Raw genomic sequence first — 23,090 nt, forward strand, 5'->3', positions numbered from 1 at the left:
AATACGTTTGTTATGACGCACCTATGTATTTCCTATAGAAAGTTTAACAATGGAAAATCAATGCATAGCTAACGGAGCGTTCTCTATAATTAACAATGAATGGTTTATAGGTTTTAATGCTATATTTGTCAATAATATAGTCTTCTTGCCTTTTAATACAGATTGCAATAACATAATTATATTGGTACTTTAGAGGCATTAGTTTGGTTAGAGCATGGAACTCATTTAACAGCCATTTAGATCTCAGATCAGGGATTGATTCCCCCACTTGTGATAACTTAAAAATGTTCATGGCAAAGTAAAATGTACTCTTCCCTGGGAAAACCCACCGTTATGGATATAGTGAATAATACCAAATAATCAAACTAACAGACCTAAAAATGATCATTCGAACAGAAATGAGAAAGCATTAGCTTGAATGGCCTATTGTACTGTTCATTAGGCCTACATTAGCAACTACCTATTGAGTAGGCCTACTACTACTTTTGTCACAAAAGCTATTTGTTATCCACAAAGGCGACAAAAATTCTCCATTTTGTTACTGGTCGGTACAGTAATTTCAAAAGGGGACAAAAGGTAAAATGCAAACAATGAAAGAAACTTATATTTATTTTATAAAACTTTTTATTTCATAATTGCATTGACTCGCATATATGGAATTAAAATACTGTACAAACTTATTATACCAGCTAACCTTCGACCACTGACGGCTTAAGAAGGTACTTAGACAAACAAGTTTGGTATACCTTTCCACAGCAGCGGAATCGTGAAAACTACAAAGTTTGATTTTAATATTATTTACAAATACCATATGATACACACGAACAAACAAGTAACATCTGAATATTATTTGAAAACGGAAGCTAACATTGGTGAAATAGTGGGTACTGTTACTATTGGGTATGGCGAATACAAGATATATATCGCCCTGAAAATTATAATTTTTATTGTAAATTATAATTATTTTGTTGAATAGGCCATCGAAAAGAATTATTTAACAAATTAAAATTGTAATTTAAAGACAAACATTTTTTTTATAAACGAAATCCTTATTTTTGTACATTTTGTTTGGCAAAAGTGAAAAACTTGATTAAAACTACAAAATGGGCTATTCAAAGTTTGACTTTACACATCTTTATTCTTCATAATTGCGGGCTAATACATCATGTAACATGGTATTTTCTGCTAGCTAGCATATGTTAAGAATCTACAAAATGTATCCGTGTGACCCTATACAATAAGTAAACTTTATGACTTAAGTTACGTTCACACAGAGATCGCAAGCGAACTTCTCTTGTGGATTCAGCTTTACAGTGTTGTATGTACAGGTTGTGGAAATGCAGTAAAACCGGCACTTTTATATACATCTTATAAGATGAGTATTTAATACAATAAAAAAATAATAAAAGCAATAAACATTACATTTTAATTATACAATAAATTATAACAAATTGCCACCTATTATACGGCAATCTATAACAAATAAATTATAACAATTCTTAGTTAATTTATTATTATCTAAACTTTAATCCTAATAACACAAAAACAACATTCTGTTTAAAAATTGATATTTATTTCATCATACTAATAAAGCATTACTTTTTGGTGCCAACCTTTAAAATTATCTTTCTTGGAATCACTACATTTTTTGATAACTTAAAAATTACTTAATTTACACTGATTTTGAGCAATATTAAAGCATATATTAATCTACAATTATCAGTATATTTACAGTAGCTTTCAATTTAAAATGCACTATTAGCGTTCCATAGTGTTTTTAAAAATCTAAGTTCATACAGCAGGATATGATTGTAGAGTTACTTAACCATAATGAAAAGTATGACGTATTCTTTCATTTAGTGTTAGTTTATGAATTACTTAGTACTGTAGTTAGGTATAGATATACATTGTCTTTATAATGTAGCACCTTCCCATAAGACATTGACCATCCAAAAATAAATAGTTTAAAAATACAATATACTAATTTGTTTTGTTATTTTTTAAAGCACAATTTGTTCGATTTCAAAATAAATAGAACCATAAATAGATTGTAGAATTCAGTTAAAATGTTTGTTTTAAACATGTAGTGCGAAGAACCTCTTGTTTAGATTATATTGACAGGATATAAATACCTCATTGTTAACATTTTGTGCGGCTACACCAAATTTAGTATTATTTTAAGCACGGTCAGTAAAGGAAGACTTAGCACGATATACCCTGTAAAGTATTATTTGTGAGATTACAGATACAGACAGTTGTACCGAGTACAATAAACACATATCCAACAAACACAAACCAGCAATCCAACACAATATAACAAGAACCTTCTATTTTATATTGCCGAGCTCTTGTGAATGATAAACAGAAAATGTTGATATAATTATTATAATAAAAACATTTCTCTCATGTTGTAATATTAACTCTTTGGTTGGTTAATAAACATTTTTGGTACAAAATGAACATTATATTAAAAAAAACACTTCATTCATTAAAGTTGTTTGTGTTCACAGTTCATTAAGACAGAAATTAATTAAATATATTTTAAGCACCCTCTATAATATCACTGAATGTGAATAAGTGGAATATTTGTTCAAAAACACAGCATACTTAAAGTAAAGTAAGTATTTTTAAATATACATGCATATTTTTCCAATTAGTTTATATCCCAAAAGAACATTTTGAATGCAAATCACTGACAAATTGTGACATCAATGTGGTTTATACTAAAAAGACATGCTCCTAATCTGTAACATATGCATCTATTATTACTTTAAACAGTAAAAATACACCCTAACCCTATCATTCTCCCACACGCAACTTATTTACAATCTACACACATAAAATTATCTTACATTTTGTACTAGGCATGCATTGTTATTGATGAAAGTTACAGCACTGTTGTCATGTATTCTGTAGAAGCCGTTGTTAAGTTTGCTACAGCATCAGCTAAAAGTCCTGAATCAACAGCAGGCACATATAACAACCCTACAAGACAACATCAACTTTATAATTATCAAAACAGACAAGAATCAATCACAGATATTCTTTCTTACTTTAAATGAAAAATAAAAAACATTTTTTTGTCACATAAAGTTTGATAGTGTAGACAGAGCTTGACTAATGAGAGCATTTATAAGCTTGGCAAGTGTTATGCCATAACACATTACACAATAAAATAAAACTTATCTTTGTTTACTGAATGTTTTGGGCATATTTACATTTTTTCACATTTTCACAAATGTTAAAAAAAGATAAAACAGAATTAGAAAAATAAAAAGTATGCTTTCTTACCAGCAACTGAAGCAGTCATGAACGACGTAAGAGTACCGGTGATGAGGGCACGGATAGCAACTGAAGCAAGTTCACTCTTCTTCCCCGGGGCTAGTGATGATAGCCCTCCAATTTGAATTCCAACTGAGCCAATATTGGCAAAGCCACATAAAGCATACGTTACAATGACTTGAGAGCGTGCCTGTAAAATATTTGTATAACTTTATTATTATAGAGTACAAGATAAGGAAAAAAAACCCACCATTATTTTTCAATTTAACCAAATACAGTTTACATTACTGTTTTTCAGCAATAATTAATTTTTTTTCGATCCACTATTTTGTCAAAATGAATATTTGTGACATTAACATGGCATATTCAACTTTTTTTTAGGAGGACAAATATAATTGTTCTGAAATCCTGTTGCTATTTATAATAATTATAAAATAAATATCATACCGATAATGAACCACTGTCTATGTAATACGATAGACGTTCATATGCAATAAATTCATTAACAAATGTTTTAGTTCCAATCAACTCAGCGACTATTCCACAGTCCTTCCATTCAACGCCCATCACAAATGCCAAAGGCATAAATAAGTATGAACAGATCATCTGTAAGGGAAAATGATAAATTTGAATATAATATTTTTTAGTGCATATTTTAATATACTAATTTGATTAAATAATAATAATAATAATAATGCATATGCTTCACATAAACCGATAAAAGTAATCCATGAAATAAATAAAATAAAAAAGAGCAAATTAAAAACTCATCAGTGCACATCTGCCATATATGTTCAAAAGATCAACAGCTTAACATCCTATCTGAAAGAGGAAATATCCTCCAGTAGAATAATAGCATAATTGTAGACTTACTTCAAATGTAAGATTTTCAATTCCTACTCTTGTTCCTAGATAACCAAGTAAAGCATTAAGGAATGCTAGTAGGGCTAAGAACGCAATAAGATTGACAGCAATGTTGGCGACCAGTCCAACTGCATTTGATGCACCAGCCGATGCTGCTTCAATGATGTTCCTTTCTTTACTAAAAGATAAAAAATTCATATAAAATTAGGTTTGATAAACAATGTGACATCCCAAAACCAGCATATAATTGTTTGTTTAAATTGTTATCTCTCTCATTACCTTTGATATGGAATATGTATACATTTATTAAGCTTTACTGTTAAGCTCTGTCTACACTATCAAACTAGTTTGACAAAAAAAGGTGTGGTGTGCTCATATATGGTAGTGATATGACATCATCATGTCCATATATGGGCACATCACATTTTTTTGTCAAATAAAGTTTGATAGTGTAGACAGAACTTTAGGCCAGAAAAATGTGTTTCCCCAACACATTTCCAACCTTTCGTCACACTGCAATGCATCAGATATATACATTGTTTGCATAGGATATATTTTTTTTCCTTTAAATTTGTATACTGCCCTCTCTTGTTTGTCTAAGTTTCAATGTAAATTCTTCAGATATTTAACCTTTCCAAATGGGAAGGACCTCTGTGAAACTTATGAACAAAACATAAATATTAAGTTTACCCTTTTGGAAGAATAACTTGCTCAACAGTCAAACTTTCAGATTTATCGACCTCTGGGTAGAAAAGCTTTGAAAGCGCTAGAGCAGCAGGAGCGGCCATTACAGATGCGCTGATTAAATGAGTTGCGCTGACACCATATCCGATGTACGCTCCTAGCACCGTTCCAGCAATAGTTGCAAACCCACAAGACATCACTGCATGTAACTCAGACCTTGTCATTTTGTTTAAGAATGGTTGGATTAAAAGTGGGGCTTCCGTCTGAAAAGAAAATATCAATTAGTTTGTTATTTACGCTGCATACAGTATCTTTTAACAACGCCCTTTTAAAAAAAAAGTGTAATGTACCCACATATGGTAGTGATATGCCAAAATATGGTAGTGATATGACATCATGTCCATATATGGGCACATCACATTTTTGTCACATAAAGTTTGATAGTGCAGACAGAACTAAGTTGGTGTGTTTCCTTGCCAAGTACCTTACCATTAAATGATAAATAATAATAAATAAATAGTTACCTGTCCAATAAAGATGTTACCAGCTGCATTCAATGACTCACAAGCAGATGTATTCATGGTAGATGACATCACCCAAGCAATCTTACCAATTACAACTTGCATCACTCCAAGATAGTACAGAATGGAAATTACACTACTGAAGTATATAACGACTGGCAACAACTAAAAGATAGAGGGCACACTTTAGTTATGTTTGCACTGTATGCAATACATCATGGAAATTTCATTCATACATAATTGACATTTAGTTATATTTATAGATAGAAAATTACGACTTGGATAATATAAATATAGAAATATTAATCAATAACAATTTAAATCTTTCATTCAATAATGCAACATTTATTTGTTTATAAATATTTACAATTTAAAATTTCAATTCAATTTTATTTTCATAAGATACATCATTATGTAATGACAATACATGAGAGTTTTTTTTTATCATCAATCATTTAAAATATGTTTTAAAATGATTGCCTCACCTTAAAAGCAAAAAAGTGGTTAACAAAGGAGTCACCAAAGACAAACTTAGCACCAGCATCAGAATAGCTTAAGAAAATCTTGACAAGGCCTCCCAGCCAATTGAAGGATTCGTAGCCAACCGTTGATCTTAACACAAACAATCCCAGTAGGAACTGAATAGTAAGGCCACACACAACTGGTCTCCAATTTACCTGAATAATAAAGATGAATGTATTAAGTTAAAAAAGGCAATTTTATTTTTAAAAATGATTGTTACAATTAATTATAATCATTCTAAAGAAATAAGCACAGCGCCCTCTGGCGACTTATAATAAAAGATGAGAATGCAACATCGTTGCTTCTCCTGAGTGTACAGCATCAGGTGTACATGTGTCAGTTTTGTTTTTGTGTCAAATCAATGTTATAAGTATATAAACAATGATGCTAGGACTATGTTGGTCAACTTTATACACGAGTTTGTCAATGTACAGAGAAATGTACTCAGGGAAATTTGTTTTTAAAAAAGAGAAACTTACTTGTCTGGGATGTTTTGAGAAGACAAAACAAAAGAGGATAATGCATATTGGTCCCAGTCCAGAAACAAGATGTTGTGGGTTGTCCTTGGTTGACATAGCAACATAGGTAACAAACAACACAATGAGACAGAGGAAAAATGGCCTGTTAAAAAAAGGTTGTATTTAATAAATCTAATAAAACTATAGCTTATTTATCTAACTTTATTTATTACAAATTTGGCAAATAGCCCAAGAGAAGAAAACCATGGGGCAATGGGCCAACACAGAAGTGGGTGGCACTTTACACGGTTGTAAAAAATAAAAACAAATATACTATTTTGTCATTGATGAACATTGTATATAAATACCTAAATAAATAAGGGATGACATTTAACATAGAAACAGGATGTAGGAATACATTGTATATAGTTTGACATGTTTGTATACAAAACATAGACAATAACAAGGCAGTTTATGTTGTATACACTTCAAAAGTGGTCATTATTCTCAACACAGTAACCTCCAACAAACATTAATGCAAGAATTTTTTTTCTTTTCTCATACACATCCAACAGCGAGTAACTCGCCAATTACAGGGTGGATAAACTAATTTATTTATATCATGCTTAAATATAAACTAAGTCTCATTTGAGGCTTAAGGAGTGGAGTTGAAAGAGTCGTGCGTTACAACCCTAGCACTAGGTCAGGATTGAACCCCGGACATTGGGATTGGAAGGCAAGCATGTTAACCACCAAGCTACAGCTCCACTAGAATATCTAACACAAAATTGAAACTGATAATAAAAAACTTTGTATAAGCAATGTATTCACTAACCATTTCAGGATATACCAGTTGTGTGCGATTAAGTCAGTGAACGGTTTTAATGCCTTGCATATTGTTTCGCCATAATTATCTCGAAGAAAACAATAGACAATGGCTGCAATCACTAAAACAGTAAGATACACTAGCAATCTAGCACCTTGTGGATCATGTAGCCAGGAGAAAACGAGATACACAATCCAACCAATCGCAACCAACACCTTCACCACACGCATTATGATCTCATGGTTTTCTCCATACACCTCCTTTGCCCCCTCACATATCTCATCCAATGCCTGCAAGACAGTAAATAATTATTCAAACTTTGAAGATTGTTTTTTCTATATTTATTAACATATGTCATATCACTACTATATTTGGGCATATCACTACCATGTATGGGCACATCACACTTTTTTTTGTCAAACTAGTTTGATAGTGTAGAAAAAGCTTAACAGTAGGTAGTGCAATAGGGATAGAACTACAGTAAATTATTAACACCAAACTTTGCTAAATTAACAATGTTTCATGTGTTATTAATGATAAACAGACAGCAGGAGGATGAGGTGGATGTCCTGATTGTTCTCTTGACCTATTGACTGTAATTGTCTATCTATATACACAACATGTGTCGCTACAGTATATCCATCACAAATTAGTAATTCTCTAGTTCTATAAAGGCAAATTTAAACAGACTAGCACTGAGCAGTAACAGTAATGAAAAAATAATGAATCTATGTTTAAAAATCCCTTATGACCATTTACACAACGAGGAGCAGACGGGCGGTTTCTGCTCAGAATAGATACAGAATCTACATACGTTACCGCTTGTCTGTGTAAATTGGCCTTAACTCTTTGAAAGCAGAACATGTTTTGCCTGGTAATTGGTGAAGTTGGTTTTACATGAGAGAATACTTACAGACCAAGGAATACATGACTTAGGTGGTACAGTCTGTACTTCTCCTTCTTCCATTTTCTTTAGTTGGACTTCCTCTGGAGGAGTGACGTCTGTTGGTCCATTGTACCCCTTTTTTAAACTGCCATTTCCATTTGGTTGATCAAATTTGTACACCTCTCCTTGTTCATCCATCTCGTATGTATTTTCCTGTCAAAATGAAAAACAGTACAATAAAATATTATATCTAGAATACTTACAGGCTGTGCATCAAGATGGAGCATGTTATTGTTACAAATATTTACATTACACTTTGCATAATTAAATTGCATCAAAACAATTCGTTAGTAACTAAAAAAAATCTATAAATCTTAATCAGAATTTATAATTTACTGTACAACAATGAAAAAAATAAAAGAACCATTTAACACAATGAACATCAAACTTCTGCAGATATCTAATATTTTGAAGACCTAAAATTCACCTGTTTATTGGAAAGATCTTCATAACTCATCTTGAATAGAAAAACTAAAAATGACAACAAACAATATAGCGTTGTACAATATACCAAAGCGGAGTGATACGGTCCTTTCAAAGTTTTCTACCAAACTAAACCAACAGCCAATCAAGTTAAGTTTATATACTTGGAGTATTATTCCCAAGAGGTAAGTATCAATACATTGGTTTGAGGGCAGATTCCTTCTCTACAGGTACATACAACATGCCTTTAGCCAGAAACTATAAATTATTATTGGTGAACTTCAGGTCAGAAACAATACTTAAAGTTCGCAACAGGTGAACACATCCAAAACAATCATAAAAAGTACTTCAATTCCTTCGAGGATACCTAAAAACATTAAACCTTAAAGTATAAATCTTGCTTGCTATTCATAAAAAAGATTGTTATGGAAATGGTACTGTGCAATATATCAATATCATTTTACAGTACAATACAATGAGTTTTTAACATCATTTCCATTTAAGAGCATTATTATGTTTAATTTATGGAAAATCAAAGTTAAAAATTATGTTTTAGAATACAATAAAAGCAGTTCAGATGATCTGTCTCTTGCGATTTAGTCAAATTTCTTGAGCTGCATTTACGTACATTGCGTCCTAGTGGGAACCAAGCTTTAACTGTTTATTTTAAATCACATCAGCACTCCTGGTTCAATAAGGTGATACCAACCCACACCTACATGGCCAAAAGGAATGATCAATATCTACTGGCATTCTCTCCAACGACTGCATTAAGCCTGAAGCTAAATTACTGCATACTGTACAGTGGGTAACTTACCAATAATTTAATTTCTAATCTAATAAAAATAATTTTGGTTTACAGTTTCACGCCCAAAGCACTTGTAACAGTGTTTTTTAAAATGATCAAAGTTTCATTTAAACTTTTAAGTTACAAAACTTTTTGTTCACATAAAATTGTACATGAGTTACACAGATATAGTAACAACAGATAACTTTGTATAATACAGTGCACAGTAGGACACTAGTATGATTACTGACACTGTATTGTACTACATGGTACATTTGGCTATTGTGTAGTTAGACGAAAATAAAAGTGTTACTTGTGCTCCTACTCAATTATGCAATGTAGGTCTTTAAAATATAGGTCTATAATGGTCTGTAGTATGTAGGTATATGGGTTAGATATGACATTATTGTATCCAGAAAGACACGTTTGGGTATGATCAAATGTTTAACATTCAGCCCTCTAGGCTATAATGTCCTAAAATATTATATCATCTATCCACCTTTTCGTAAACCTCTGAACAAAATGAAATATTTCTTGAATTTTCTATTTTTTTTCTTAGTTTACATAGTTTACTCGATATAGATTTTGGAACCAAAATAAACACTGTTTAATTGAATTTATATTGAAAATCAAAATGATATAAAGTTCAAACAAGTTCTACAGTAGCCTAGGGATGAAACAATTCCAAGTAACCTGTAAGCATCTCTCTTGGAGTTTTGATATATCAGTAGCAAATGTACTATATTCCGGACTTGACCCTTCTTTTTGGAAGCAATACCACCCAGATACCTTTACAGGTACTATAGAAAAAGGAACCAAAGAGGTATTTATAAAACGTGTCATTATCTATAGGAATACATTGAAAACTGACAAGTTTCAATGCCTTTATCTAAATCTTTAGCTTCTGGCATAATGACATGTACACCCACTACAGTAATTCATTAAATAAAAAACGTGCAAATTAGGGCGGATCCAGTATCTATTCTGTAAAGTACAATGGAAGTGAATTGTACAGTGATTTAGTTTGACCTTGGTCTCTCCCAAGTTCCAAGTTTAAAAAATTAAAATGTTGAAAAGAACCAAATAAATAATGAAATGAAAGAGTTTGTTGTCTTCCCCTCACCAAATTTTGAAGCAGAATTGCTTTGTAAAAATTAAATACCTGTAAGTAAACTTAGCTAATTTTTATTTCTTTTTAAATGGTCAGATTTTGTTTTTAAAAATGGTATCATTTCTATTATAATTGCAAGATCGATGTCGGCAAGCATTCCAACGACTGGACTTTTAAACTATCACTCTCATGCTGGTATTGTTACGGTAATCTCTAGTAAAGCCATTGCTAATAAAATAAAAGACGATAAAATCCTGGATTATATAAGTACAGGTAAAATTTAAAATAAAAATATTTTAACCATTTCTGTAGCCCACCATTCCTAACTAAACTTGTGTAACTAAAAATGTACAAACTAGATCAATTTGACAATTTTAAATTGTTTTTTTTTTATTTTTCCAACTTTACAATAGACAACAGTGTAATCAGTATTGGAAAATTAAATTTCAATATTCTTGTTGGATAGTTGAAAATGCACAAGTATTTATTTAGAATTTATGCTTATTGTACTCTTTGCAACGTCATATAAATCAATTAATTTTCTCTATATACATACCAAAGTCAACTAGATTTAATTGATTTTATATAGTCTTTCTAGTAACAGGTGTATTTTGATTGATTCATATAGGAAATGAAAACAGTCAAAACAATTTAACAAATATTAGGGCACTGGGCCAATTGGGTTCAAAAAATAACTTTACTGTACAAAATATCAGCTGTTGCTCAACATCATTAATTAGTCACAAAATATTGTATTCAAAACAAATGTATTTCTTTTTTAAATACAATGTAGAATACACAATATATGTCATACTCATAATTCTAAATTTAATCTTTTATCTGTTCCTTTTTGCTGTGTCAATGCTACCAAAAATGGATTTATTTCTCGTATCAGTTTACTTTTTAATAATTGTGTTGAAAAATATAATTCTATTGAACCTTTTTTGTAAAAAGATAATACGTGATATTGTTTAAAGTTTGTTATTATGTTTGAATACATCTTGTATTGTTTTAAATATTTTTAATTATGAATCTATTAGTCCAGATTTCCTGCTGTTGAATGTGACGGAAAATAAATATTAATATTTCTTTAGATACAGTAGATCTAATAAAATAGCACTCATAAGTCTTGTTTTAAAAACAAAAATACCAACAAATTAAATCAAGGTTAGGCATATTATTAAATATGAAACTAACTGTTTAAACGCTGTACATCATGCTGGTGTCTGGACAATTATGTCTAGGACATGTGTCCCTTATGGGCAGAAAAGGTCAAGAGGTCATAACCCTAAAATCGGTTAGGTCACTGTGGAAGAATACTATATTACTATATTATAAAAAATATAATAAACTATCAAATAAAATAATAATTATTATTAAACTAGAAATTGAAAATTATAAGTAAAGTGAGTGCTGTGAGCAGTGAGTATGGACAACTCAAAGAAGCATTTAGAATACTATGTAGTTTGTTTTATTGTTTGTTTCAGAAACACACCAAAATACAAACAGCATACCTACAGCACCCCTGAATGTATTACACACCTATAATTTTCAAAAGACGAGGCCTGTTAATTGCTAAGTGGGTTACTCATGGTACTTACCATGCCAACAATATGACTATACTACACAGAAACTGATGAGGATGATGCAACACAAGACTATGAATCACGACTAAAGACGGACATAAGAATCAGTATCATCTTTATTCATCCCTCATGGGTCAATTAACAAAAAGAGGAGATGGATTACATCATCTTACAATGAATAGGCATTTTAATATAGGATAATAATTAATATTATAGGGTGGTAATTTGTATGAGGTTTTAAACTTTAAGATGAAATGACATCATCATCTTGAAGATGAAGTTGTGGTAATGATGTATACTGTATGTATTAATATATCTTTGTAGATTTATATGAGCAGTTACCATGGAATAACCAAGTTACTGATCTAAGTCTACATTCAACCAATAATTATTATATAAAAAATATACTATAAAAATTTGTAGAATATTTTTATCTTCTAACATAAACAAATACTGCAGGTATAATAAATACTGCCGGTATAATAAATACTGGTGGTCATGAAAATACACTGTACCTGATTGATTGATAGAACTTATTTGTTGTGAAAAGTTGTTTCAGTTTTTCACGTCTGTATTGTGTACCGTATATAATCTATATAAAGAGGCAGACAAGGGATACTGTATGTTATATAATATAATATATCATTGGACAACTGTACAACGAAAGGACTATCTAATGTCACTCAAATAACGTACTGCACTTAACTGCAGTGTGTTGTTGCATGTATGGAGCGGCAAAGCTAATGTACATAAATACAGTATACTGCATCAAAGGTATGCAAAAAAATGTAACCCACCTAAATATAACAATTCAAAGTAATTTATTTAGGAAAAAATATGCTGCATTATTTAATTAAAACTCAACAACCAGTTGGCTTTATTCCAACCAATCAGGTATATCAGAGGGACACACCCACACAAACAACAGATGGGACAAAAGAGGCTGACAACTGTTTAATGATGTGTGCACACATGCTTTCAATATACTGACTATAGTATTTATTTTAGTGTGTGTATACGTATATAAATCCAAATTACTGAAAATAATGACAATGTTGTGGGTATCAGTGGCTGGATCTCAATGGAGAAAAATAAAAAAAGCAGAAAGCTAAATCAAAACAATATGTAAGTCATTTAAATATAAATATGATTATTTATGTAAATTACCTGTGATGATTATATATATGTATAAACATCACAGGTAATTTATATAAATAATCATATTTATATTGAAATGGCTTAAAATTGTTTAGTCATGGGCCAAATAATTTGTTTCACGCCCAGGATATTAATTATGAGGAGCTTTACTAAGTTGTTATGCACCACCCACATAAGAATAATTTATTATAGGTTTAGTCACCATTTTCACACAAATTTTGATTAAAAAATTCATTCATTTCATTCTTTTTTCTTAATACAAAAATTCAAATTTAAACAAATAAATAAGAAATAGTATTAAAATAGCTATTATAGTTAAAGTCATGCAACTCTCCAAAATGATGTGAATATAGTATTAACTATTAATTAATATACTGTATAACCTTTTTTTAAAACATTTTTTTGTATATTGTACTTTGTTTTATTCTATTGTACTTTGTCCTATTGTATACATCATGTACATTTTATATGCAAATGACAATAAATAAATGGAAATACTTTTCAACTGATGAATGAAATACATAAAAAAAAAATAATTGATTAATAATAGGCCTAGGGCCTATATATTTATATTATTGTAAAGTAAATGAGTAGAGAGGTAGCCTACTAGTACTACAGTACTGTAGAAAAACGTCTTTTTTGGCATCTTAATTAATAATGAGTATTTTAAACATTACTTTAGTTTTAGAATAAACTTATATTTACATATTTTTGTCCTTTTACTTTTAAATAATTATTCCAATTTGTATGTTTTAGAGAGTTTTTATCGACAACATTTTCAAGTTTCCAAAAAAAACTACAAAATTTACCAAAATTTGATGCCAATAAGACAAACGAATAACATAAAATAGTACGACTGTTTACAACCACGTGTTTAGCTAGGCTAGTAAAACTACAAAATCACTCTGAAGGAGACAAAAGCCATCTAACTACTGCACCATATGTAAGCTTGGCCTAGTTTTACCACACACAGCCTTGCTAGGAAAAAAATAGACTCACTCACCAGAGCTCTAACTGCCTTTTTCTGAGGAGATTTTCCATCATGAATATGAATTGAAAAATTTCCCGAATCTGGACTACCTTGTACGTAAGATGTATCCATCGTTATGTGATGTAAATACGAGAAATATGTTTGGAAATGAAACGAATTCCCACGCCGTGTGTGTATCACAATTTCACTGCTGCTGTTGTAAATGCGTTGTATTGGTGTGTTGTGGCGGGTCGATTGTGTAGAAGAGGCAGGCGGCGATTTATTTATGAATGAAAAAGGCGCAATCAGAAACCAACCAATCATGAACCAGAATAAGGACAAACCCCCACAAACCAAAGAGCGCCAATTTTAAGAAAACAAAGCTGGCAGATGCACAAAAACCGCGAAATGCATCACGGATTACGATTTCGCGCGAAATTTGATGCTTGGGAGTCTTTCATTCAACAATAACAAAAACCTGAAAGTGAAACAGATACCAAACAATAGCCCAGTTTAGGCATATGTTTTTGTTATGCTGTTGCCTACACACAATGACAATGCAGTTTACTAACAATAACATAACAGTTCTACAGTATATAGTATTAAAATAATTTATCATATCATTTTCAAAATGCCATATGAATCAATTATAAATTCATAATTTTATTTGGTACTAATGGTTATTTCCATTTTCAACAGTTACAAATATCAGTGGAGGATCCAGGATTGTAAAATCCCTGAATCCATCTATGAATTAATAGTATTGAGGTGAAGATATTAAGATACAAAATAATAATAATAAATGATATTTAATATTAAACTGGGATTAGGCCAGTAAAATCTTGCTATACTACAAACAATAAAAAACAATGATAGATAAACATACATTATTACAAATGCATATTTATCATTGATCATTATCATCGTTCTAGTCAGGGCCGTAGCCAGCACGGGGCAGACGAGGCGCTCACCTAGTCTGAAATTTTCAATTTTCACCAACCACCCTAATTCCCTAGCAGAGATCGTCATATTTTATATTAATAATTATATTTAAATCATCTTTGCCTGGTCTGTTTTTAACCTCTCGCTACAGTAGCGAGAGGTGTAAATGGATCTTAAGCATATAGACAAACAATTCAAACCAGTAACAAGCAGCCAGCCATGTAGCAATTAGTATATTCAGAATTCAATTCAAAATGTCAAACAGATGTTCAGAAGGTTTTAAAATGCAAAGTCTTTTTGGTTATTTTTAACGATTTTTTCTTTCTTTTAAACTGGTGTCGTATTATAATATTATAATAGTATAATTATAACAAAAAAATGCAAAGTGAACACAAAGTAAGGGAAGAAGTCTGTGCATACATAATTTTGCAGATATTTTTTTAAAAACCAATCAATACCATTTAAATGAGCCAAAGCATAACAAAATATATAATATAGTTGAATTCTGTTTGGAAATTCCATTATTATGGTTTTGTTTGAATTAGGAAATTCCAACTTGGCCGGCTTAAGTTCTAAAAATAATTCAAACAAATTCAAATGAATCACATCCATCTGTACGATGTGTACTCTATTATTTACTGCAATAATTATTTGCAATAAGTTTTTCTAAGAATAAAACTCTTTACTGTAATATGATTATTGCCTTATAGATAATATAGATTCTGAATGGTACAAGATTTTATATTAGTTAAGGTGAATAGAACCAGTATTATGTCATGGTCAGCCAGTGGCAATGTGGAGTTTAACTAAGCTACCATTTAACTGTACTATTTAAATATACCTGTACTGTACTATGTGGTGTAAATATCACTTCAACGGTGATAGGTATGGAAGGCCAAAGAAAACAAAATTGAAAAAATGTAGGAGTTAAACCTGAACAGGAAATGGCAGTTCAAACAAAGCTGTACAGGAATTGTGTGTGGGTGTCAGAGCCAAATTGTGCAAAAAAAACATACTGTTACAATTGAAAACTAAAGAAAACATGGGTGTACTAAAAACCTGTATTAATAATAGCACAGTTTTTCAACATTGCTGAATAACATATCATTCACGGTGGGTGCAAACATTACCATTATATATCCCTGTGAACTTTTTTGACATAATCAATTTATGGGGATAAAGAAAATAGGTTATGCATCCTAAAAGTAGTGTTTATATGCCTTCAGATATGATTAAATTTAGATACTAATCTATTCAATGCAAGTGGTACCTTGCCTCCAGCAAATCAAGACTCACGTTGATCTTACAGAATGTTGTCTTATGTTATATAATACATACTAGTACAATTGATTCCACTTAATGCTGGTTCACTTTGCAATGTGCAGGGTACAAGAGTGTCCCAGGCCAGTCTAAGTACGTACTCCTACACCTGCTTGTAGTTACTTACAGACTTTTACATTTTCAGCCAAGTAATATGACTCAAAAATTCAACTTTGTCTACAAGAAAATAATCATACACTGACAAAGATATACTGTATATCCTCTGGTATAATCCCACCCCTCTAGAACTAGAAATTGGGCCAACTTTAGGGGGTGGGACTATACCGGGGGAACCCTGATTCAGGAAAAAAAATGATTGGTAAGCATTTCTTGTAAAAACTCATCTGAACTGGCTAGAGAGGCCAACATCCAGACCAAAAGTCAATACTGGGACTATACCAGGGGATATGCCTGTTTGTGAAATCAGACATAAAGTAGGGGTGGGATTAGACAAGAAGTGGGATTATACACGAGGATATACAGTAGTTAACAAACTAAACAAATTATTAAGTATGGTATCCCTTTTCAACCAAATCACAGAGAATGAAAATCTATGAGCTGACCACCAAAAAAAGTTCCATCACGTTGATGCTGTGATAAATAACACTCTCCTCAGCCAATATTGGTTGTTCACATGGGTGAAGTTAAACAACATTACAAATAGTTTATGAAATTGTATTAATTAGTCCCAAGTTGTTTTATTAAACATTATTATTAAAATGAATTAACACACTGAGATGTATGGTATCAACTATTATTAAATAATAGTTTTTAAAATTATAATTTAATATCGGATGTAGCCCAGGGTTGTAAAAAGCTAGCCAGGTGTTGGACGTGTCAATCCAGGGGTGTGTGATACGGAACAGCTTAGTTCAGTTGTGGTTGAAATACATTCAAGTGCCCTTAAACAGTGCCTTAAAAAACATATTTTGTTCTTCTTTTCAACATTTGGATTCTCTAAGCATGTATGTTGTCACATGCATTTCAAATACTTATATTATACCAGCATCTTTAAAATCATCTTATGTGCTGGTCATACTGTACTTCTTTACCAAATTCTCAATACACATATTTTGATGTGGGCTTAAGTATTTAGACTTGCTTCTTCACAGACTTTGATGCGGTCTTCAGTACTTAGACTTACTTCTTCACAGACTTTGATGCGGTCTTCAGTACTTAGACTTACTTCTTCACAGACTTCGATGCAGGCTTCAGTATTTAGACTTGCTTCTTCACAGACTTTGATGCAGTCTTCAGTACTTAGACTTGCTTCTTCACAGACTTTGATGCGGTCTTCAGTACTTAGACTTGCTTCTTCACAGACACTGATGCGGTCAAATACATGATACCTGGCATCATGTTGTGTTTGATGTCGATAGACTTGCTTCTTAACAGACTTTGATGCGGTCTTCAGTACTTAGACTTGCTTCTTCACAGACTTTGATGCTGTCAAATACATGATACCTTGCATCAAGTTGTGTTTGATGTCGATAGACTTGCTTCTTCACAGACTTTGATGCTGTCTTTACTGATCATATATCTTAGTACAGGACATCTTTTTTCATCACCTTTTGCAGTGGTTAATTGAAAAACATGCTTTTCATTCGAAAAACCTACAAAGCAAAATTCACATAAATTGTTTACAAAAAAATATTATGCAAATATTATTATGCAATTAATACAAGAACTCAAGACATTCATATTCAACTTTGATCACAACAATAATTAAAAAAAAATTTCCCAGGTTTCTAAATTGGCAGCTATTGTATTGCAACCCTTGGTATTAGGAAATGTGTGGTATGTTATTGCTAACAGCCTCCCAATGGAATAACATACAATTGATTATTCATTATAACATTCAATAATTCCTTCCTTAATACAAATTGGGAAAAAACCGGGGATTTCCCCAAAAAGTTACGATTCTTCCATTTTTTTGGTCTTCACGATTGATCGAAAGGTGAATCGCAGAAGAAAAACTAAAATATCAATCTGTGCGCAATGCATGTTGGGCCGCTTAAATTATTAGAATCAAGTTATTTTTCACACTTTTAACCGTTTAAAGATGAAAAAAGTTATTGCGATATAGTATTTATTTTTACATTGAATGTAGTATGTGACCTTAAATTAGATCTAAAAACGTATAGAATGGGGACTCTTTAAGCATGCTATTAGAGTATATAATCCCCATGCGCAGATTTAGGCCTAAAGTTTAGCCCCCACCTAAAATTTAATAACTATGTCTTTTTAAATAATATATAATATATTTGCAAAATAATATGCAACCTGACAGATCGTTTTATCATTTATGAATTACAGTATTTAGTCCCGCCCCCTATAATCTATAATGCTGGATCTGTCCATGATCCTAAATTTGTTTGTTTGTTTTTCTTTCTTGTTGCGTCAAAAGGAATCAACAATTTCAAACAAAGGTTAATGAATTATGATACAATAACAGAAATAACATTAAAAACTGTAAATATCCATCAACTTAAACCTTCACAACCCCCTCTTCCTATCCACAGGCCAGGTCGATTACAGATTTAACAAAGCAATTCCTATACTTTGTATCATTGAATAAATCTTAATAGATTTCTTCTAAATTGCTAGATTAGTATCTTGGCAGAGGGATGCTGTTCCAGGAAATTATTAAATTGCATTATTATTCATATGGGGCAATCTGATTGGCTGAATCAACTTATCAATTTAGCCATAGCATCATCACTAAGCCTTCCTGATCCTGTCATCAATCTATTTTTTTTAAATTTTGGAATTTTGCTTGATTTTTGTCAATATTGAAGGCAGCATGAATACCATATGTGTACTAATAGAAATGTCCATATGGTCAATAAAGTTTGAATATGTTTTTAGGTACTAATAATAATTTATTATATAATAATAATAATGTACTATTATTACCGTATATGAAAATATAGTCTAAAGAACTGTGACTTTCTATAAAGAAAAGTCAAACATTATTGAGACTAGATTAGAATTTATCACCAGGACAAGTTAGGTCAACTTTGTGAGATTATTATTACATTTCTTGGTCATATCATTATGGTTTCATTCCAATGTCAAATACAAGAATTTGATGAATTTTATTTAATGTTCCTACTTTTGTATTATAAAGCTACAGTACATTATTGTTTTGTTTAGGTCATACAAAATGTGTTTACAATTATTTTACGTAGACAGCTATTGCATCATATGCTAGATCAAAGCTACACTAAATCTCTGGATTAATTTAATAAATGCATCATACAGTATTCTATTCTTATTGGATGATACTAATATCACCATGAATATGACCTTTGTTGATGTTGACCTATATTCCTATCTTGGAATTGACCTTGACTTTTGTAACTAAATAAAATCAGTTAACACATGTTTTAAACAATGTATTCTAAATTATTAATCAAATTGGATATGCATCTCTGGAATATCTTATTTAGAAGATTATAGTTAGTGTATTTTCTAACATTGTGATTCTATATTGCTTTCTGAAATACAAAAACAAACAACTACTGTTCAAGAGTATAAAATATAAGTGTAATAAATTTACCTGATATATGAAAAACTGTAGGTATGAATTGTTGGTAAATATCCAGAATAGGTGAGTCCTTTGACCCCAAGGTAGAAACTGACGCAGCTAATAAACACTTGATACTGGTGCTAGTTGGCACGCTCAAAGCATTTCTATAATTAACAAGCACATTCCCACCAAAATTAATTTTAGAAAAAAAGGGAAAAAAAATTAAATTACAGTAAAGGGAATAAAAACATGAAATTTAAGAAGGTTGGCCTTAAGGTAACAAGAGAGACTTTAAAGAGGTTTAAAGAAAATGTAAAATCTGTCATTTATACAACTGTTACTGTATTTATCAGGTGTATTCTAATAAATAAAAATGATTTATTAGAAATAATGTCAAGATTATGGGTGCTGTTCAGATTCAGTTTCTGCACAAAAACCATTAATTAATTTAAAATATTAAAATAAATAAATGCAAAAAGCGCTGATCCAAAATTGGCCTTTTACATAAATCTGTGATTAAGTAATTACTTACAATTTAGACTGAAGAAAACAAATAGCATCTAAAAGGTAAGCACATATCTCTGAAGTGACTGCAGTTCTGTCAGTAACCTAAAAACAGTTAAAATTTTATATGGTTTATCTATTTCATGCAAGCAAAATATCATTATTATTAAATAATTCAATGAATTACATTATAGGCAAAAGTGGAGCTGTAGCTTGGTGGTTAATGTTCTTGCCTTCCAATCCCAAAGTCCAGGGTTCAATCCTGACCTAGTGCCAGGGTTGTAAATCACAACTCTTTCAACAACACTCCCTAAGCCTCAAAATTAATGAGATTTTAGTTTATAAGCATGATAAACTATAAAATATCATTATCAATCAATACAAATTTAGAGTATTAAAAATGCACAACAGACAGGCGTTAGAAAAGGGGTACTTTAGGTAAATCATTTTTGTCCTATGGGTTCAACACACTCAACTTGTACCAGTTCATTCATTCATTCATTATTGGAAAATTACTTCCATTTATTGTCATTTGCATATAAAATATACATCGAAATTATGTAATAACTAATGATTGTACCTGTGCTTGATTTGTGTAGTAATCCAATTTGTTGATCAGAATAACATGAGATAATGGTGACTTAGTGTGAATGGATGACAGATATTTTAACAAAGATGTTCGGTCGTGTAGGTACCTAAAAAAAAAAATATTATTGATCAATAAAAACAAGATGTTTTTAAGTCTTTGGTTACATTGACCTGATATACCGAACATTTATGACATTTCAAACACATCACATTCTTTGGCAGTGTGCCTACATTATTTTTTTTAATTATTAAACTACAAATTGTTTTCTGTATTTGCAGTTAACAACATTGATAATTTGAAAGACATATTTTCCAAGTCAACAGGTCAGTTTGTTTCCTGTGAGAATAAATTAAACTGCAATCCCTAGATTATGTGCAAGAATGTATTTTTAGATAAATAAAAAATTACTTCTGTACATGCGCACTGCAACACACCGATTGATAATTTACTATTAATTAAATGTGTACAAAATCAAATTGCTATAAAATTGGAGTAGCCTAATTATTATTATTATTTATTCAGGCAAAAATACATTTTACAAAATATAATACAAATCAACAAATTAAACAAACATGACGCAAGAAGAAAATATAAAATCATAGTCACTAGCTGCCAGGAAAGTACAAAAGCAGCCTAAGTCACGGTCACCAAAATTAGGTGTGTACCTCCAACCAGTGACAAATAATATAAATAATATAGAAAATAATAATTATTTGTATTTAACGGAGCTCACATGATATGCACACGTTTCATGACATTATGATCAGGCTGTTTAGCTCCCTCTATCAGCAATGGCATTGTTTCTAACTTGTATGGTGTAATGAATGTGACATTTGATCCTTCCATAGAGCAACTCAAGGCACACTGAAACAGCAGTGAAGTTTTACCACTGAAAAAAGGTTGAAATATTTTAATTTAAAGATACAAAACTGTAAATTGATACTGTAAACTACTACAATATTCATTTGATATCTAGGTAGATTGTATAATTTCTGGCGCAAGTTTCATTTCACACCTGTTTTTATTTTGACTTCTTTTCGACTCAGAACTTATTAAGTAACTTGTCGTGAATACCACACCTTAGAATTGAGCCTCATATAACTTCATAATAAGGGCGCTAGTTCCATTTCGCACCTGTCTTAAAAAGAATTTATTCAAAATATAGGCCTAGGTAGGGGCTTTTTCTGCTTTTTTCAGGTAGTTGGGTAACAGACGAAAATCGCCTTCAACCTAGGCCTATATAGGCCATAGTTTTGCCTACCTAGCTAGCATTTATTAGGCTGGCATATCTAGGCCCTCTAGCCTACCGAGCCTGATGAGGCCCTGAACTGGTAGCCTGGCCCTGCCTAGCCTACTAAGTATAGGCTAGGTCCTCCTAGCTAGCCTAGCTTCCCTAGATTGCTAGGCCTGAGATTTACAGTCAATATAATATCCAAACTTACCTTCCAGGACTACCAACTAAAAGACATCGATCACAAGTAATAACATTAGAAATGCCAATAATGTCTTTTTGATTAATTGAATGTGGTATTTCATTAAATCTATTAATTTTTGGGATGTTTGGAAAAACACATTTCAAGAAGTCCGCCATAGTGTGAACATTGAGGGGGCTATAAAGATTTCCGAAGCCCCAAAAAAGGAGGTATATTCAGAGCGTCATTCTGACGACTGGAGCATTCTCTACTTCTCTACGGAGCGCCATTTATGCCTTTATTAACTTCAATAATAGAAATAGTACTACGGTAACTGCTCAAGTGGACCCAATTTAGCACCAGGGTAGCACAGTGATATAAATAGAAATAAAAGTCACTACTTTTAATATCGTTTCGTATATACCCATATTACAAACTGATCAACAGAAACATCTTGGCATTCACATTGATTCAAATTTATCTTTTTCTTTTCTTGTAAATAAACTCCGTTCCAGAGAGAGCACTTCGCATTATCTTTAAAGACAATTTGGTACCAGGGGAGCAGTGATATAAAATAGAAATAAAGTTTCAATCTTTTCGTATGTTAATACACTGTGCTCAAGTGGACCCAATTTGGCACCATTAATGGAAAA

The 23,090-nt window shown here is 31.3% G+C and overlaps 2 protein-coding genes across 3 annotated transcripts; both read right to left on the bottom strand.

The window, feature by feature from the left end:
* Window positions 1-599: 599 nt before the first annotated feature.
* LOC144851440 (solute carrier family 28 member 3-like) lies at window positions 600-14,376 on the bottom strand. 2 transcript variants are annotated; one of them, XM_078708915.1, is made up of 11 exons: window positions 14,172-14,376; window positions 8,071-8,256; window positions 7,167-7,447; window positions 6,353-6,494; window positions 5,837-6,028; window positions 5,355-5,516; window positions 4,837-5,093; window positions 4,156-4,324; window positions 3,730-3,888; window positions 3,292-3,472; window positions 600-2,985 (listed from the first exon to the last, which is right to left on the bottom strand). In XM_078708915.1, the coding sequence occupies exons 1-11, from the start codon at window positions 14,268-14,270 to the stop codon at window positions 2,888-2,890; spliced, it is 1,926 nt and encodes a 641-aa protein (XP_078565041.1). In that variant the 5' UTR covers window positions 14,271-14,376; the 3' UTR covers window positions 600-2,887. The 2 variants fall into 2 exon arrangements, with proteins under 2 accessions (XP_078565041.1, XP_078565050.1); XM_078708924.1 differs by lacking the exon at window positions 14,172-14,376 and adding an exon at window positions 8,531-8,636.
* Window positions 14,377-14,505: 129 nt separating this feature from the next.
* Window positions 14,506-22,866, bottom strand: LOC144858895 (ATPase SWSAP1-like). Its single transcript, XM_078715036.1, has 6 exons — window positions 22,468-22,866; window positions 21,759-21,914; window positions 21,017-21,131; window positions 20,465-20,541; window positions 19,963-20,096; window positions 14,506-18,013 (listed from the first exon to the last, which is right to left on the bottom strand). The coding sequence occupies exons 1-6, from the start codon at window positions 22,614-22,616 to the stop codon at window positions 17,871-17,873; spliced, it is 774 nt and encodes a 257-aa protein (XP_078571162.1). The 5' UTR covers window positions 22,617-22,866; the 3' UTR covers window positions 14,506-17,870.
* Window positions 22,867-23,090: the final 224 nt, after the last annotated feature.

The sequence above is a fragment of the Antedon bifida genome, chromosome 1 (genome assembly GCF_963402885.1).
Source record: "Antedon bifida chromosome 1, ecAntBifi1.1, whole genome shotgun sequence".
In the NCBI taxonomy this organism is placed as follows: Eukaryota; Metazoa; Echinodermata; class Crinoidea; order Comatulida; family Antedonidae; genus Antedon; species Antedon bifida.

Excerpts from the sequence above, each read along its gene's own strand:
- LOC144851440 (XM_078708915.1), bottom strand. The coding sequence starts at position 14,270 with ATGGATACATCTTACGTACAAGGTAGTCCAGATTCGGGAAATTTTTCA. Across the intron at positions 8,257-14,171 it reads AAAAGGCAGTTAGAGCTCTG|GAAAATACATACGAGATGGA; the intron begins GTGAGTGAGTCT and ends TCATTTTGACAG. Across the intron at positions 6,495-7,166 it reads AACTGGTATATCCTGAAATG|GCCATTTTTCCTCTGTCTCA; the intron begins GTTAGTGAATAC and ends TTTTTTTAACAG.
- LOC144858895 (XM_078715036.1), bottom strand. The coding sequence starts at position 22,616 with ATGGCGGACTTCTTGAAATGTGTTTTTCCAAACATCCCAAAAATTAAT. Across the intron at positions 21,915-22,467 it reads TTAGTTGGTAGTCCTGGAAG|TGGTAAAACTTCACTGCTGT; the intron begins GTAAGTTTGGAT and ends ACCTTTTTTCAG. Across the intron at positions 21,132-21,758 it reads ATGAAACGTGTGCATATCAT|GTACCTACACGACCGAACAT; the intron begins GTGAGCTCCGTT and ends TTTTTTTTTTAG.